This window comes from Typha latifolia, chromosome 4 (assembly GCF_019914945.1).
Source record: "Typha latifolia isolate L0001 chromosome 4, TyphaL0001v2, whole genome shotgun sequence".
In the NCBI taxonomy this organism is placed as follows: Eukaryota; Viridiplantae; Streptophyta; class Magnoliopsida; order Poales; family Typhaceae; genus Typha; species Typha latifolia.
In genome coordinates, this window is record NC_133089.1 from 7,939,172 (window position 1) to 7,958,168 (window position 18,997).

The following is an 18,997-nucleotide window of genomic DNA, read 5'->3' on the forward strand; positions in this document are numbered from 1 at the left end:
CGAATATTTTCCCACGATTGCGTGGATTGATTCCTATAATACATCATGATCTTGAAAGAATCATTGCGTAGCCTATCTTTGGTACGAGAACCCATCACTATGCTTTCAGTCTGATGAGAAGTACTAGACATCGTTGTGCTAAACCGATAGGATCGGTGATGCTAATAGACGGATTGGAGGAAGCTGAGGATGAGATTGCAGATGGAGATGAGGGTGTGGCTGGACAACAAGGAGGAGTAGTTGAGGAGCAACCTATGGAGGACATGATGGCTGATATCTCCCTCCACGCTTATTTTCGGACAGCCGCGCCAAAGACTTTGCGGGTGAACGGTGTGGTCCACCCACAATTTAATTGACGAGAGGCTTCTTAGAAAGATTGGGCTCGAGTCGGAACCCACGGATGGGTTCGATGTGACAATTGGAGTTAGCACCACCTTGTGAGCAGATTTTATTTGTGGTGGTGTGGAGTTGAAGGTGCAAGACCAAATTTTCATGTTGGCCTTGTGAGGTGCCGACATTGTCTTGGGGACTCAATGGCTTCAAAACTTAGGGCCCATAATGTTTAATTTTTCAAACCTCACACTTACATTTCGGAGGAATGGTTGAAGAGTGTTGCTAGATGGAAATCAACTGCGGTAAGGGCCAACGTTGCAACTACTATTAGGACTTCCATGTGCAGGGGATCAAGCTCTACTGTTGCAAATGACTGTTGCTCAACTAGAACATCCACCATCAAGTGAAATACCTGCTGACATACAGGAGCTGATGCAGGAATTCAGGGATCTCTTCGAGGAGCCCTGAGGACTACCGCCGACTTGTCGGCATGAACACCGCATTCAAATCATTCTAGGGACTGAACCAACAAATGTTCGGCCGTATTGGTACCCATATGTTCAGAAGGAGGAGATCAGCAAATTGGTGGTGGAGATGCTAGATCAAGGGATCATTCAACCGAGTAGGAGTGCCTATTCATTGTCGATGTTGCTAATTCGAAAGAAAGACAGGAGTTGGCGGCTTTGCGTCGACTACCGAGCCTTGAATGCAATCACCGTCAAAGGCCGGTACCTAATACCAGTGATTGAGGAGCTGCTGGACGAACTTACAAGGTCAGCCTACTTCAGCAAACTTGACTTAAGAGTCGAGTACTATCAAATCTGAGTCAACCCAGAAGATGCGCACAAAACAGCATTTTAGAGTAATGATGGCCACTACGAGTTTCGAGTCATGTCGTTTGGACTTACTAACTCACCGGTGACATTCCGAGGACTAATGAATGACTTTTTTCGCCTATTCTTAAGTCGGTATGTGCTCGTCTTCTTTGACGATATCTTAGTGTATAGCAGGAATTGGAGCGAACACTTGAAGTATGTGCATGAGGTGTTGAATATCTTGTGACTAAACCAGTTGAAAGTCAAGATGAGCAAGTGCCTTTGGGGTGAACTACGAGTGGAGCAAAATGTGCGTTCGAACCCGGTCGACAAACATCTACTATTTTAGGGTTAATAATTGCAATTTTTGAATTGTTTAGTTAGTCTCTAAAGGTATGGATGGCAACCATGGAATGATTATTGAATGAATTGAGTTTTGCCCTAGCCTCCTTCATCTTCTTCTCTCTCGTACTCTCATTCCCGGTGTCGCCGCTTCTAACCTTTCTCGACCGGCCACTCACCCTAGACTCTCAGGGGCGGCCCACTCCTCCCCCTTCTTCCAATCTATCTATTACCTTACCATAACCCCTTCCATCACCCATAACCTCTCCACCACCACTTATTCAACGGTGCCACCCCATTATCGTCGGTCTACCACCACCCATCATCACCTAGGATCTCGTGCCTCCATCCACGGATCCACAGATGGACTCCTTAATGTTTGTCTACTTATCTGACAATATCTATATATTACTCCATCCGATTTCCCTAAAATATATTCGTTGGAAATCTCTTTTCTAGGGCTACAACATATCAAAATTTCATGCCGATCTGACGGCTGAATATTTTGGAATTCTTTTTCAAAATTCCATGCCAGATTCTATCCAAATCTAAAAATGGGATAGATCGAACCTTAGCCTAAGGGGAGATCGTATCAAGCTATTTTCATGCAAGAGGGCAGGTGTTAAACTCTGATACCAATTGAAGGCTCTAATACCAAATTGTTAATTCTCTAATACTAAATGATAGGCTCTGATACCAAATTGATAGGATTTGGAACCAAAAATAAGCTAGACTAGGATTCCTTCAAGATCTAAATGTATTACAGAAATTAGTCCACACAACTATAGGAAACTATTCGTCTAATATTCTCCGGTAGTCCGAAAATTATGAAACCAATTAGGTTAGATCCGTAACTTCTTGATCTACAAATTTTGTATTTACTCCCTTCACAGATTCGAACTACAACTAGGACAAAAATATGAAAGAACGTGGGTGATGGTGGTGGTGACGGGTGGAGTGGATGTTAGAGTTATGGATAGGTATGGAGATGAAGGTGGATTGTGGATGTAATTAAGGAAAGTAGACGAAGGGAACGAAGTGGTCGAGATCCCAAAGAAGAGGGGTGACTCGACAGTTGAGGGAGATTAGAAGTTAGGAGAAACATTGCCAACGGTAGAGGTGGAAGGATGGTGAAGAGGGAGGAGGGCTAGAGAGAAGATAAGAAATTAATAATCCAATTCCATAATGAAGTTGGCTGCAATCAACATATTTATAGAGACTAGCCAACAAGTCCTAAAATAATATAAAACCCTAACAAACCAACTAAACTAGTTTTTCTTATGTTCTTCGATTACCTTTCAGATTAAACTTTCAGTTTGGCACAGATAAATTCCGAATATGGAAAAGTCATGAATATCAACATTGTAGATCTAGAGGTTGGCAACGTTATCAAACTAGTTTGATATTATTTTGATATGTGTAAATTATTCTACAAATATTTTCCCAAAACTACACAAAGTTGGATTTAGCTAATTAAATAAAATCCTAACCTACGAAGACTCTAACTAAACCAAATAACCAGATAAGATAATTAGACACAATCCATTGAGCCTAATCTCTTTTTGATGTGATCCGATTTCTATCAGCAAGCCTATGGCATATATGAGTGATACGATCTCTCCTTTAGGGCTAAAGATCGATCTTTTCTAATTCTCAGATCTGGACTAGATCTGGCACGGAACTTTGAAATAAGATCCCAAAATATTCCGCCATTGGATCGATGTGAACTTTTGATATGTTGTCACCCTAGAAAAGAGCTTTCCAACAAATCCAAGTTTCAGACGAATCGGAGTTGTGGATCTCGAGATACCGTCCGATTAGTGGACGAACATCAGGATGCTCTATTTTGGATTCGTGGATGGAGGCACGAGATCCTAGGTAATGATGGTTGGTGGAGGACCGGCGTTAATGTGGTGGCACCAGTGAAAAGTGATGGTGGAAGGGTTGTGGTTGATGGAAGGATTAGGGCAAGTGTGGGATAGATTGGACGAAGGGGGAGAAGAGAGCCACCCCTAAGGGACTAGGGTGATTAGCCGGACGAGGGAGGTTAGAAGCGGCGTCGCCGGGGATTGAGAGAACGGGAGCGAAGAAGACGAAGGAGGCAAGGCAAAACTCAATCTCAATAATTAAAAATCATTTTTGATTGCCCTACACATCCTTTTATAGGCTAACCAACAACTCACATTAACCCTAAAACACAATTTTCGCCGACCGCGTTCGAACTCGCCCGACCGCGTTCGAACGCACCGAATTAGCTCTTCTGGATTTGCGAACGCGATGCAGGCGTTCGAACGCGTGATCGAACGCGCCTGTCGATATTTGCGAATGCGATGCAGGCGTTCACAGTGCGTTCGAACGCAGTGCGTTCGAACGCACAGTACATTCTCTTCACCACGTTCATAACCCCGTTCACAAACCGCGTTCGAACTCACTCCACCCGCGTTCGAACGCGACTTACAGAAAACTTATTTTAATGGAAATTAAACACTATAACATGAAATAAAAACACTCCTAAAGTGAATCCATGCTCGAGACGACGTCGGTGAAGTCCGAATCGTATCAATCCACCACGCTTCCGCAACCTTGTCCTCATGGCTTGAAGTTTGGAAAGCGATCCATGATATCTGACTCTAGCTCCCAGGTGGACTCGTCAGTAGATTTGCCCAGCCACTCAAGTAGCACTTAGTCTCTAATCTGGTCCCATGGCGTCTTCTCCTACGGCCTAATACTCGGACCAGTTCAGTGGGGCCATCCTCCTCCATTAGTTCGGGTAAGGCCGAACCCACCACATGGTTAGGCCTGATCTGGGCCTTCAATGCTGATACATGGAAGACCGGATGTATCCTGGTTCCTTCAGGTAGGTCCAACCGATAAGCTACTGGACCGATTCGTTGTAGCACTCGGTACGGACCGTAGTACTTGTAACCCAACTTTTGGTTCAAAATTGGTCTCAATGTGGATTGCCGATACGTTTGAGCTCGAATGAACACCAATTGATCCACTTCAAATTCTCGCTCACGTCGGCTTTTGTCATGAGTTTGCTTCATGCGGTTTTGGGCTGTGGCTAGGTGAGTCTTGAGCAGTCTCAATGTTTCATCTCGATCAGCAAGCTCCAAGTCAAGCTCGGTCGTATCCGCCGCCGCGAGTCTATCATAGGCACGCAAGAAAGGGGGATTGCGCCCATAAACCGCCTCAAAGGGGGTCATGCCGATGCTAGAGTGATGAGCAGTATTGTATGACCACTCAGCCCATGGAAGGAATTTGACCCAATCCTTTGGTCGTTCCGCCACAAAGCATCACAAGTATTGCTCCAGTCCGCGATTCACCACCTCGGTTTGGCCATCCGTCTCGGGGTGATAAGCTGAACTCAGGTTGATTTGAGTCCCTTGCAATCTGAAGAACTCGGACCAAAACTCACTGATGAAGATGCGATCCCGGTCTGACACGATCGTCCTAGGCATCCCATGCAAGCGTGCCACTTCCCGAACAAAAATTTCAACAACCCTTTTTGCTGAAAACGGGTGAGATAATGTTATGAAATGAGCATATTTGCTCAGTCTATCCACCACAACAAACACCACCGATTGTCCCTGAACCTCCAGCAGCCCCTCGATGAAGTCCATGGAGATATCCTCCCAAATACGCTCTGGTATAGGTAGTGGTTGTAGCACCCCGCTAGGCTTGAGTGCCTCCGATTTGACTCATTGGCAGATTTGACATTCACGCACATATTTCTTCACGTCCGTCTTCATCGCTGTAGGTACGTAATACCCCTTCATGCCCTGCTATAGGAGTATCATAGAAGTGTGCCATCAATAGTCTCCGTAGCTCTTCGTTCTGGGGTACCTTGATTCGCCCGCACTCTAGTACTAACCCATCGCGCTCCTCGTGCTCGGGGTGGCTTGAGGGGTTCTCTCTCAAGTCCTCCATGAGTTGGACCAGCTCACTATCCTCTGCACTAGCTCTCCGCAGATCTGAGAAGAAAGGAAAGGTGGGCGCCGAGAAAGAAGCGAGCTCCCTTGCGACCCCTTCATTTGGAAGTTCAAGCAGCGGTTGGCTTCCATCTAGCAGCACTCTCTTGTCATTTCTCCAAAACGTCAATGTGAGGCTTGTAAAATCAAATGTCACGGGCCCCAAGCTTCGAAGCCATTGGGTCCCCAAAACAATATCGGCACCTTGCAAGGCCAACGGATAAAGATCCAATGTGAAAGTTTGGCCTTGCACCTCCACAAATAGAATCCTCTCGCAATGTGGTGCCATCTCCAATCATCACATCGAACCCTTTCATGGGTTCCGACTCGAGTCCAATCTTCCTAAGGAGCCTCTTGTCAATGAAGTTGTGGGTGGACCCGGTGTCAATCAAGATTCTCACTGTGGTTTTCTTGACTACCCCGTTCACCCGCAAAGTCTTTGGTGCAGCTGTCCCCGAATAGGCGTGGAGGGAGATTTCGGCTATCATGTCCTCCACGGGTTGCTCCTCAGCTTCTTCTCCTTGATGTCTAGCCACATCTGCACCTTCAGCTGCAAACTCGTCCTCCGCTTCCTCCAATCCATCGATTAGCATCACCGATGCCATCGGTTTAGCACAGCGATGCCCGGGTACAAACTTCTCATCACGACGGAAGCATAGGCCCTTGGCTCTTCTCATCACGACGGTGCATACTTCACATCTTGGGATGGTTTCAAGGGTGCTCGAGGAGGTACCACTGTAGTAGCAACCCTTGGTACTCCGATAGTATTTCCCGCCACTATGTTTGGTTGAGCTTGATTGCGGCTTCCTTGGCTTGTTGAAGAAGGTTTCGGCCTCGCCCGTATTTCCCACAGCATCTCCATCATCATTTGATTATTGATGGCCATCTGTCTGGAAAGAGACCCCAACACGGCTTGAACACTAGGTTCTTCCGTATTCCGATTAGATCGGGCGGTTCCACGGGTGGAAGTCCCCGCAACCGTTTCTCCCTCATCTATTGGGATAATCTCTTTTTCATCATCTCGCCGTGCAGCCATGGATCTGGTTGTCGTCATTGGAAGCGCTTGTCCGAAGAATGGTGGCTCTGATACCAGCTTGATACGATCTCTCCTTTAGGGCTAAAGATCGATCTTTTCTAATTCTCAGATCTGGACTAGATCTGGCATGGAACTTTGAAATAAGATCCCAAAATATTCCGCCGTTGGATCGATGTGAAATTTTGATATATTGTCGCCCTAGAAAAGAGCTTTCCAATAAATCAAGTTTCAGGCAAATCGGAGTTGTGGATCTCGAGATACCGTCCGATTAGTGGACGAACATCAGGATGCTCTGTTTTGGATTCGTGGATGGAGGCACGAGATCCTAGGTAATGATGGTTGGTGGAGGACCAGCGTTAATGTGGTGGCACCGGTGAAAAGTGATGGTGGAAGGGTTGTGGTTGATAGAAGGATTAGGGCAAGTGTGGGATAGATTGGACAAAGGGGGAGAAGAGGGCCACCCCTAAGGGACTAGGGTGATTAGCCGAACGAGGGAGGTTAGAAGCGGCGTCGCCGGGGATTGAGAGAACGGGAGCAAAGAAGACGAAGGAGGCAAGGCAAAACTCAATCTCAATAATTAAAAATCATTTTTGATTGCCCTACACATCCTTTTATAGGCTAACCAACAACTCACATTAACCTTAAAACACAATTTTCGCCGACCGCGTTCGAACTCGCCCGACCGCGTTCGAACGCACCGAATTAGCTCTTCTGGATTTGCGAACGCGATGCAGGCGTTCGAACGCGTGATCGAATGCGCCTGTCGGTATTTGCGAACGCGATGCAGGCGTTCACAGTGCGTTCGAACGCACCGCGTTCACAACCCCGTTCACAAACCGCGTTCGAACTCACTCCACCCGCGTTCGAACGCGACTTACAAAAAACTTATTTTAATGGAAATTAAACACTAAAACATGAAATAAAAACACTCCTAAAGTGAATCCATGCTCGAGACGACGTCGGTGAAGTCCGAATCGTATCAATGAGCAAGGCATTGTCGAACTAGTCGTGACAGCTATCCACCTACCAGCGCAAAATGCCAGCAATTCTACATGCTATCACCAAATTGCGACCCTACTTGATTGGGCAACGGTTTACTATCCGCACGGACCAGCGTAGCTTACCCTACTTCATGGAGCAATGTGTGCACACCCCGGCACAACAACGATGGGTCACGAAACTCCTTGGGTATGACTACGAGCTAGTCTACAAAAAGGGGATCGAGAACCTAGTGGCCGAAGCCCTTTCGCGTCAATCGGACACAAGTGAGCTCGCTTCCTTTTCAGCATCAAACCTTCCTCTATTTTTAGATCTATGGGGAACCGGTGTAGTGGATCGAGTCATGGCAGAGCTTGAGTCAGAGTTCAATAATCGCTTCCTCAATTTCACAACTTGAGGACAAGGTTGCAGAAGCTTGGTGGATTGATACGATTCAGACTTCATCGATGTCGTCTCAAGTATGAATACACTTTAGGGGTGTCTTTTATTATTATTTTAGTATTTATTTTATAAAAAATATAAGTTTTCTGTATGTCGCGTTCGAATGCGGGTGGAGTGCGTTCGAATGCGGGTGGAGTGCGTTCGAGCGCGCTTGCAAACGCTTGCATCAGGTTCACAAATACAAAGAATGCAAAATGATCGTTCGAATGCACTTGCGAATGCCCGCATCAAGTTCACAAATACAGAGAACACAAAATGTGCATTTGAACGCAATCGACCGTGTTCGAATGCGGTCGGCGAAAATTCACTATTTCTAGGGATAATAATTGCTATTTTTAAATTGTTTGGTTAGCCTCTAAAAGTGTGGAGGCAACCAAGGAGTCATTATTGAATGAATTGATTCTGTCCTAGTCTCCTTCATCTTCTTCTCTCTCATTCTCTCATTTCCCTGCGTCGCCGCTTTTAACTTTCCTCGACCGGCCACTCACCCTAGTCCCTTAGGGGCGGCCCACTCTTCCCCCTTCTTCCAATTATCTATCACCTTGCCCTAACCCCTTCCATCATCCATAATCCTTTCATCTCCACTTACTCACCGGTGCCAACCCCATTATTGCCGGTCTACCACCATCCACCAACACCTAGGATCTCGTGCCTCCTTCCACGGATCCCACTGTCCGATTTTCCTGAAATTAGATTTGTTGGAAAACTCCTTTCCAGGCTACAACATATTAAAATTTCATATCGATCCGACGTCTGTATCTTTCGGGATCCATTGCCAAATTTCCGTGTCAGAATCTGTCCAAATCGAAAAATGGAATAGATCGAACCTTAGTCTAAGGGGTGATCGTATCATTCTCTCATCCCCTTCTTCTAGCTGAGTCCAACCCGAGCGACGTCTAGGTAACTCTCTCTCTCTCCCCCACTACCTTCGGTGTTGGCCACGTGCAAGCTCCCTCTCTCTCTCTCTCTCTCTCTCTCTCTCTCTCTCTCCCACTACCTTCGGTGTTGGCCACGTGCAAGCTCCGGTTGGGCCATGGATCCAACCTGAGATCATGGTGAGGGTGGCTCTGGTTTCGTTTTTTAAGCTTGGAACCATACTACAAGGTAACATTATTAAATTTTTAATATAAGGTTACTATATTTTATTTATAATCCCGCGTGTCTATAAAGTAACATAATTTTTTTTTATGTAAGGATACTATGTTTTATCTATAATTCGGCATGTAAGGCTACGTTACATTTTTAAAATTAATACTGGCTTACAACTGAAAAGCCCGCACCCATCGTATAAATTATTATAGATTTAGTAAGATTAGAATTTTTTTAAATATATATATATATTTATTTATTTATTTTAAGGGAAATTGAGGATATAGGAGAGATATTTTATAATAGAGGTGCTTATTATTTCGATGCGACATAAAAAAGAGAAATTATTTTAATTTTTTAAGAACATTAAGTATGTGTCATATTTATAAATAGTACCAAAATATTATTATTAAATTTGTGTAAAATAAATGCAAATTAGCTGAGGGGAATAATTATAATTTGAGAAAATTTTAAATTTAAACTTATTTATTTCTTCTCTCCCCTCTTTCACAACCTTGTTTAGAGAAGAAAAAAAGTATTCTGTTAGTATTTGGTTCCTCAACGTGGCCAGATTCCTAGTCCTGAACTCAAATCAAACGCTACTAAGATTTAACAACCATTCGATCATTCTCTAAATCCCTCGTGAATCAGGAGGGCAACTTAATTTAAAACAATTTAATTATTCTCGTGTCTTGATATAAGCATGACTGAGAGATGACATCAGCTGCCCCTCAGAGACGTATCCTTGATCCTTCGTTGAATTAGTAGACTACAAAACTAGAAATTTTCTATTTTGCTGACCTTTAGCTGATGAAAACGCTCATGGGTACGTTACGACTTTAATTGCTTGGGTGGGTAAGCTGGCTGCTGTAGTGGAGCAGGTGAGAAAATTATACTTATAAGCTTGGCTGGAAAAATCCCTTCAACTCTCCTGGAGAATTCCTCTCTTTTTGTCCTTCTCTGGATGGCAGATTCTTGGTATCCTTCTCTGGTGTCTTTGTTTATAGATCCTACTTATGAGTGAAATTTCCTGTTTGATCTGGTTTGTTTGTGTACATCTAGTCAGTTGCTTTCAACTAAGGACAAGAGTGGTAGGAAATTTTAGAACATCAAAGATTAAATGAACAAAGTTAAATTGCTCCAAACTTTGCGCATATAATCTGGGTAATGCTTGTTGTTAGGTCTTCCATGAGTCTATCCACGCGTAGTTAGGTGAAGGGTTTCTTATTCTTCTTCCTTTTGATGGAATTGATCATTAAACAAAGGCAAAATGCAGAAGACAGGTTCACACTTTGATGTGTAAGCTATGACGAATTCCAATGTGAAAGCCACTTAATTCAAGCATTAGTGGCCCAACATTTATAGTTTTGACCCATTGGTTCTCTCCTTTTGTTTATTTTAATTTATTGAAAGCAGCTCATACAAGTTGCTCCATCATGGTATGAATAGATATGCCATAAAGTAAGATTTGAATCTATAAACAATTCAAAGAGCACTTCACTTTCTGCTTATAGTGCTAGTTATCTTCTGTTATTCTAAATGTTCAGCGACACATGTGAATGTCCTTACCCCAGTCTTAGATATTATAATATACCAACCAAGTAGCCCGAAAAAAAAAAGGAATGTATCTTCCAACCGCTAGCTATAAGCATGAATTATCTATATAATTGGAACTTCCAATTAGTGTACTACTTCTACTTCTGAAGATGTGGTTAAGAGAAGAAAGTAAAAGAGTTAAACTAGGCGAAAGGAAGCAGTTTAGCAGTGGCCAGAAAAACCAAATAAAGTATGTAATTGGCACGTCATGTAGATCTAAAAGCAATAGAAAAGAACAAAGCAGAATAAAGGTGCAGAGAAAACCAAGAGAAACTGTATAAGAAAAAAAAAATCTATCAACATGAAACTATAAATATAGAACATCATACATAGCCTCAAAAAGGGGAAACTAAAAAATATTCTATTCTAAGTGACAAATCGAAAGAAACACCTCCAAAGTATACCAAAGTAGACCAGAGTCCTCTCATCAAAATACACCTCCAAGCACACACAAACGCACACGCAACATAACAATAAACTACATCTATACTATTGGATTCTGCCTTCCTCCATATCCATTAACACCATTAGCACCATGGTGAGATTTCTCAGAGCTCCTTGACCTCCTCTTCAGAACAACTGCCCATGTAAAGACCTCAAGAAACAATGCGATGCCACCCAGCGTCGCGATGACTGCAATGTAGGTGTTCTTCCACTTATTGGCAGGGTTCAAGACGTCGAAACCTTTGAAGATGTTAATAATGCTCAGTATAATCACCGAGTATCCGACAGTGTGGTGATAGACATTCCAGTAGATGCGATACTTGTTATCCTTGTTAGGCCTTAGGAGAAGTGCAAACACCTATAAGGACATCAATTTATGAGTTAGAATCATCATCAATTCTCAAAGTGAGAATTTAGTAGAACAGCATCCATCTAGTTATACGAATCTGGTTCACGGTGGTAAATTTACCAGATGCACTTTTACTTTCACAGATATTTAAGGTCAATTCGAAAGAAGTACCTGAAGTGTGGCTAGACAAAAGAGGACAATCCCAATAACTCGATGGCTGTGATAAGTAATTCCTTTGGACTCACTCCCAAGCTTAAGGCCAAGACCCCACCCAGCGACCCCAAGTATGTAACCAGAGCATTGGCAGGCAGCATGGAGGTAGAACCAGGCAGGATCAGCTGATTTGAATACCTTCATGTACCTCGCTATCATAATTCCAAGAGGAAGAAGAACACCCCAGCTCACAGCATTCAGTACTCCATGAATCTGTACACAGATCCAACCATGTTATCTCTAAACTAAAACTACAAATCAGATCAATATCAAAATGAACAGAGGAAATCTTCATAAGCAGAACTGCCTCTAATGTTATCTAGAAAGTTAAGATATGGCAGAAAAAATTAATACAAAAAGTTCTTTCTTATTCATCTACTATAGAATGTTTTATGTCAGATGATCTAGTTAACTAACTACTAATGAAGATAAAGATGAAAATAGGTTAGATATTCTTACATTCTTCCGGTGAAGCCTCGAATTCGACCCTCCGCCGCTGGCCACAGCCTGCCCGGAGGTGAAATCCAAGCTGGTCGCCGACGCGATATTCCCGCCGGATGTCGGGTGGCCGAATGGCAACCCGTTCTGGAACTGAGTCCCGGCCTGCCACACCATGTTCTGCTTGGAGTTGTTGCTGGGCAAGTCCACGGTGGCGTAGATGGTGTATGCCCCGCTCGAGAACTCGGCCTCTTGGCTGTACACCTTGAAGCTCAAGCTCTCGTTCTTGATGGTGGGGCTGTAGTTGGAGGAGGAGAGGATAGTGGAGATGCTGGTGACGACGCCGGAGGAATCGTGGAAGGCGAAGATGGCGTTGGCGCCGAGCATCCCGGAGGAGGTGGGGTTGAGGGCCCACGCGGCCCAACCGGAGGTGGTTTGGGGGACTCGGTATGCCACGTCGGCGGTACCATTGGAGGAGTGGTAGGTCCAGTGAAGGGTGGCGCTGAGCTCCGGTAAGGAGTTGCAGGTAGAATAGAGCCTGTTCTGGGAGAAGGTCTCGGAGAGGCAGCTCTCGGCTGAGGAAGAAGGTAATAAGAGACCTAAGAGGAGGAGGAAAGAGACGGCTACTGGCCTCATACGAAAAGCCATCTTTTGGGATGTGGGTTTGTGAGCAAACTTAGCTGCAATTTTTTTCTTTTCAGATAACTCTAGGTCAGAGGTGGAAGGAGATGTTGGGGGAAGGAGAGAGGGAAGAGGTGGCCTATAAATGGGACAAAGAAGAGAAAGGAGAGTCGGGGGAAGTTGGGGTTGTTGGCTTGTCCGGCATGGAAGCTTCTTCTCTCTCTATCTGTCCATCGCTGTCATTTTCTGTATTGAAATTGTAGGATGCCAGATCTTGCAAGAGTTGGAGAGATGGTAAAGATGAGATTAGTCTGGAAGTCTTATGTCTCTTTCCCCTGCGTTTTTGCCTTTCAGATGTCCTTTCTTTGTCAACACTTGTATCATGTTGATTAAGTCACCCTCAACCGTAGAGATTTACCGATACTAGATAGATTTTTCTTTGATTTAAGCTCGATATAACTCAATTTTCTTATTGGCCCAAACGACACTAACATCATGTTAAATTGTTATCCGGGAATTTACATGTAACACCCTACAAGTATAGACTTGTGATTAGAAGCACACTATCAGCCTATCAGGGTACGCATTTTACAGATCCCACCTGTCCTTTTGTAGGATTCTCAATAAACACTCCATCTTCATTCAATCAATGCTTAACTCATTGCAGGAAACTAGAAACGGCATCCGAGACAGTACGAGGCTCCCGCCTATATTAGGGCTGCGGAGGACTACGTAACGTTATCCTCGTATCTAAGGTAGCTAATTTCAAGACTTGAGTCCATAATCCTATTAGATACAAGAGGCCAAGTTTATCATGATACCAGAGTTAAATTTATCGCATAAGAATCGAACTACTCGAATATTTATCTTTTTCATTCCACTTACTCTTTGTAAAGTAAATTTTACAAATACCTAAAATGCAAGGTCCTAAGTGCAAAATATCTAAGATGGGAGATTTTATCTACAACTTTTCCTAGACTGTCTCTGTCTTCCTCGTCTACCTCGTTGAGCAGACATCTAAGTTAGAAGGGATCAAGATGGAACAAAGCACAAGCTTCGATCTACGGTTTGACGCGGATTAGAGTACGGAGATTAGAAGTATGCGGATGGAGTTGCAAAGACTGGTCATGGTTGGTGAAAACTACGCCACATGTTATGTAGTCGGTCATCTTTTATCATTACAATTAAATCAAAAGTCTTCTTTGTTTAGGGTGGTTCAAGTAGGCAGTCAAATATATACGCTTTCCACACTTCCGTTGTGCAACTTGAACGGCTTCACCAAACAATTCAATAATATAATATAGATTTATTTTAATTATTCAGCGAAGACAAAACACTTGAGCTTAATTTTCAGTTTCAGTTTTTCTTTTGAGAAATGGAGTTTTTCATCTTTTGTGCAAGAATATTCCGCACTAACATTTGTCATCTGTGCCATTTTTCTTTATCTTTCATCAGGTAAGTAGAAGAGTTGTAAAACAACCTCATTACACATGTTTTCATCTTTATCTCATGTACAGTTGAAAATTTGGTTCCATTCAACTTTTTTTAAAAAAATTTGACAATATATTGTTGCAATCATAAAAATTAAGTAAACGTATTCTTGAAATTAATAAAATAATCTGAATACCCCGTGATATAAGAATAATTTGAAACTAAAATAAGATTAACTAAATCAAAGCTTATGTAAACCGTGTAAGTAAAATCACCCGGAGGGTAATTTATAAAGTTTAAAGAAATAATTTAAATAAGATAGAATATACCTTTCTATCTTGGAATATGATAGGCTACCGATCTGGATTTATTGCAAGAAATAATTCGCGCAACAAAGGAAAAATATTCACCAAATATTTTACTAAAGTCAGAAAATTACAAAGCTAAGTGGAATCGATCTGTAATTCTTTGATCTATGTTTTTTGTATTTATGCTCTTCACAGATTCGAACCGTAACTAGGACGAAAGCATGATTTAGTGCGGATGATGGTGGTGACGAGTGGAGTGGATGTTAGGGTTATGGATGTTAATGGAGATGAGGATGGATGGTAGATGTTGTATAATAACCTAGATAAAAAAATAATAAATAAAAAATAATAATAATAATAATAATAATAATAATAATAATATAAATTAAATGTATAAACAAAAGAGACAAAAAAAGAAAGAAAGAAAGAAAAGAAAAACAAATTAAAAAATAATTATTATTATTAGTGTTGTGTGGCACGAGCTCGTGCCATGCAGGTTGTGGGCGTGGACAGAGGGCACCACGCACGCCCACAACCGCCGGCTTGGCCAACTAGCTACGGCGAGCCCCAACGTCACCGCAACACTGCCTTTTCCTCCTCCACCGCCTCTCTCTCTCCCTCTAAATTTCTCTTTCTATCTTTCTCTCTCTTTCTGTCTTACTCACTCACTCACTCTCTTACCGATGCCAGCTTATCGCCGTCGTCGCTACTGTCGCCGCCGCACCCCCCCTCCCCCCACCATCTCTTTTTTTCTATAGCTCTCTCTCTCTCTCTCTAAGACTCTCGTCCTCTCTCTTACCCTCCTTACTCTCCCAATCACCTCTCTCTAGAGCTCTCTCTCTCCTCTTATTGACGCCAGCTTGTCATTGTCGCCACCACTGTTGCACCACCCTCACCGCCTCTCTCTCTCTCTCTAAGACTCTCGAGCTCTCTTTTTCTCTCCTTCTCTTACCGATGCCAGCCTACTGTTATTGTCGTCGCCGTCGTCCCACCTCCATAGCCTAAGTGAGCCTCCCTCCCTTCCCTTCTTCTTCTTCTTCTTTTCCTCTTACTTCTTTTTCCTCAGTTATAACTCTTCTATGGCAACACTTATCTAAATTATTTATTTTATTTAATTAATATAAATTATATTTTTAGATATTTAAAATTTTCAAGAATATATATAGTAACATGATTATTAGATAAGTATAATTAGTGTATTTTTTGTTAATTATAATTATAGATATTTGTACATAAATATACTTTTAACTTCATATATTTGTATTATGTTAATACATGTCTTTATATTTATGTATATATATATACAACTTATTATACATTATTATGCATGTAATAAAATAGTAGGCTCACTTAATATTTATATTACATGATTAAGGAAAGATTATTTTATATACAACTCTTAATTGGTTTAGTAAGAGTAGTAGTCACAAAATAATTAAAGTATAATTATATAATATATGTACTTGTATTTTCAATTGTATTATTGTATATGTAGCTCTTTTATATTTTTTTATCAAAAGAGATCGACTATTATATACTTAATATATAATTAGCAAACTAAGGTTTTATAAATAAATCTAAAATTAGATTATTAACATATTAATATTATTATAATTAAATATATGATATAAATCAAATCATTCAATAAAAATAAAAGAAGAAATTCTAAACCTAATAAATTATTATATATTACACAAACGGAACCTAATTGAATAAATAACTAACTTTATGTTACCTAAATATTTTCATATTCAAATCCCCTTATTTGAGACCCCATGGACCCAGTTGGCGATGAGTTGGCACTAGGTTGACGGATGTGAAGGATACATGATTTTTATCTTCTGATCAGACTGTGAGTAATCTTATCCGCTAGACGCCTTTCTCAAATTAGAATATATTATTATGTACATGCATATTTTGGCCTCCAGCATGATTATATAACTTTATCTAGAGATAATTTCAGTCATGCATATTTTATCATGCATTTGATTAGGTTGATCTGGGATATAAGTACATTGGTGATATATAGAGATTATTGGAGATGATTATACTGTTATAATTTTATACCGAGATGATCTCTAGCCTGAGTGTGCATGTGATAGACTAGCAGGAGTATGCATATGTTAGATACATGGTTGAAGTCTACATTATATCATTTTTTCCTTGGCTTCTTTACTACCTAAATTCATGAGTTGCATGATATGTTGCAGTTCTAGATATATGCATATGATCTATCATGTATAGAAAATTATAAAAATACTTGTGTATGTGATGTGATAGATGGAATGGTATTTGGTCTGGATTGGTACTAGACATACTCTTAGCGTATGGCAGAGTATGGTAATGACTAATGATTGTACTCTTAGTGTATGATAAGGTACAACTATTATTGATATACCCTTAGCGTATGATAGGGTATGATTTATCTCCAGAGATACTCTTAGCATATAATAGGGTATGTTCTGAACTTGTGGCATGATAAGTATCGAGTTTGGGGTCGGATATCTTAGTCTAGTATGGTGCATGATATTCAGAGTTAAGACGGATAATTATGATAGTGAGAGATATGTGGATTATATCTCGCTCTAACATATATAATTATCTAGTGGTTGGAATGCACCATGCATCAGCATTGACATGACTAGTATCATGATACGATCACGCCTCTGGCTATGGAGCTCTGATACCAGCTTGATACGATCTCGCCTTTTTGGTGAAGGGTCGATCTCTTCCAATTCTTGATCTGGACTAGATTTGGCACGGAACTTTGAAATAAGATCCCGAAATATGCCGCCGTCGGATCGACGTGAAACATTGATATGTTGTAGTCCCAGAAAAGAGCTTTCCAACAAATCTAGTTGCAGGCGAATCGGATGTGGGGATCTCGAGATATCATCCGATTTGTGGACAAAGATCAGATGGTCTGTTTTGGATCCGTGGATTGAGGCACGTGATCCTAGGTAATGGTGGTTGAAGGTGAACCGGCGTTAATGTGGTGGCACCAGTGAAAAGTGATGGTGGAAGGGTTGTGGTTGATGGAAGGATTAGGGCAAGTGTGGGATAGATTGGACGAAGGGGGAGAAGAGGGCCACCCCTAAGGGGCTATGGTGATTAGCCGGACGAGGGAGGTTAGTAGTGGCGTCGCTGAGGATTGAGAGAACGGGAGCGAAGACGACGAAGGAGGCAAGGCAAAACTCAATCTCAATAATCAATCCTCAATTTGGTTGCCTACCATATCCTTTTATAGGCTAACCAACAACTCAAATTAACCCTTAAAACACAATTTTCGTCGACCGCGTTCGAACGCACCGAGTTCGCTCTTCTGGATTTGCGAACGCGATGCAGGCGTTCGAACGCGCGATCGAACGCGCCTGTCAGTATTTGCGAACGCGATGTAGGCGTTCACAGTGCGTTCGAACGCACAGTACATTCTCTTCACCACGTTCACAACCCCGTTCACAAACCGCGTTCGAACTCACTCCACCCGCGTTCGAACGCGACTTACAAAAAACTTATTTTAATAAAAGTTAAACACTAAAACATGAAATAAAAACACTCCTAAAGTGAATCCATGCTCGAGACGATGTCGGTGAAGTCCGAATCGTATCAATCCACCACGCTTCTGCAACCTTGTCCTCAAGGTTTGAAGTTTGGAAAGCGATCCATGATATCTGACTCTAGCTCCCAGGTAGAATCGTCAGTAGATTTGCTCAGCCACTCAATTAGCACTTCAGTCTCTAATCTGGTCCCATGGCGTCTTCTCCTGCGGCCTAATACTCGGACCGGTTCAGTGGGGCCATCCTCCTCCATTAGTTCGGGTAAGGCCGAACCCACCACATGGTTAGGCCTAATCTGGGCCTTCAATGCTGATACATGGAAGACCGGATGTATCCTGGTTCCTTCAGGTAGGTCCAACCGATAAGCTACTGGACCGATTCGTTGTAGCACTCGGTACGGACCGTAGTACTTGTAACCCAACTTTTGGTTCAAAATTGGTCTCAATGTGGATTGCCGATACGGTTGAGCTCGAATGAACACCAATTGATCCACCTCAAATTCTCGCTCACGTCGGCTTTTGTCATGAGTTTGCTTCATGCGGTTTTGGGCTGTGGCTAGGTGAGTCTTGAGCAGTCTCAATGTTTCATCTCGATCAGCAAGCTCCAAGTCAAGCTCGGTCGTATCCGCCGCCGCGAGTCTATCATAAGCACGCAAGACAGGGGGATTGCGCCCATAAACCGCCTCAAAGGGGGTCATGCCGATGCTAGAGTGATGAGCAGTATTGTATGACCACTCAGCCCATGGAAGGAATTTGACCCAATCCTTTGGTCGTTCCGCCACAAAGCATCGCAAGTATTGCTCCAGTCCGCGATTCACCACCTCGGTTTGGCCATCCGTCTCGGGGTGATAAGCTGAACTCAGGTTGATTTGAGTCCCTTGCAATCTGAAGAACTCGGACCAAAACTCACTGATGAAGATGCGATCCTGGTCTGACACGATCGTCCTAGGCATCCCATGCAAGCGTGCCACTTCCCGAACAAAAATTTCAGCAACCCTTTTTGCTGAAAACGGGT

The 18,997-nt window shown here is 42.5% G+C and overlaps 1 protein-coding gene across 1 annotated transcript; it reads right to left on the bottom strand.

Moving 5' to 3' along the window:
• Positions 1–10,900: 10,900 nt before the first annotated feature.
• LOC140787165 (cytochrome b561 and DOMON domain-containing protein At4g12980-like) lies at positions 10,901–12,983 on the bottom strand. Its single transcript, XM_073135949.1, has 3 exons — positions 12,088–12,983; positions 11,587–11,841; positions 10,901–11,424 (listed from the first exon to the last, which is right to left on the bottom strand). Exons 1-3 carry the CDS (start codon positions 12,712–12,714, stop codon positions 11,107–11,109), a joined length of 1,200 nt encoding a protein of 399 aa, XP_072992050.1. The 5' UTR covers positions 12,715–12,983; the 3' UTR covers positions 10,901–11,106.
• Positions 12,984–18,997: the final 6,014 nt, after the last annotated feature.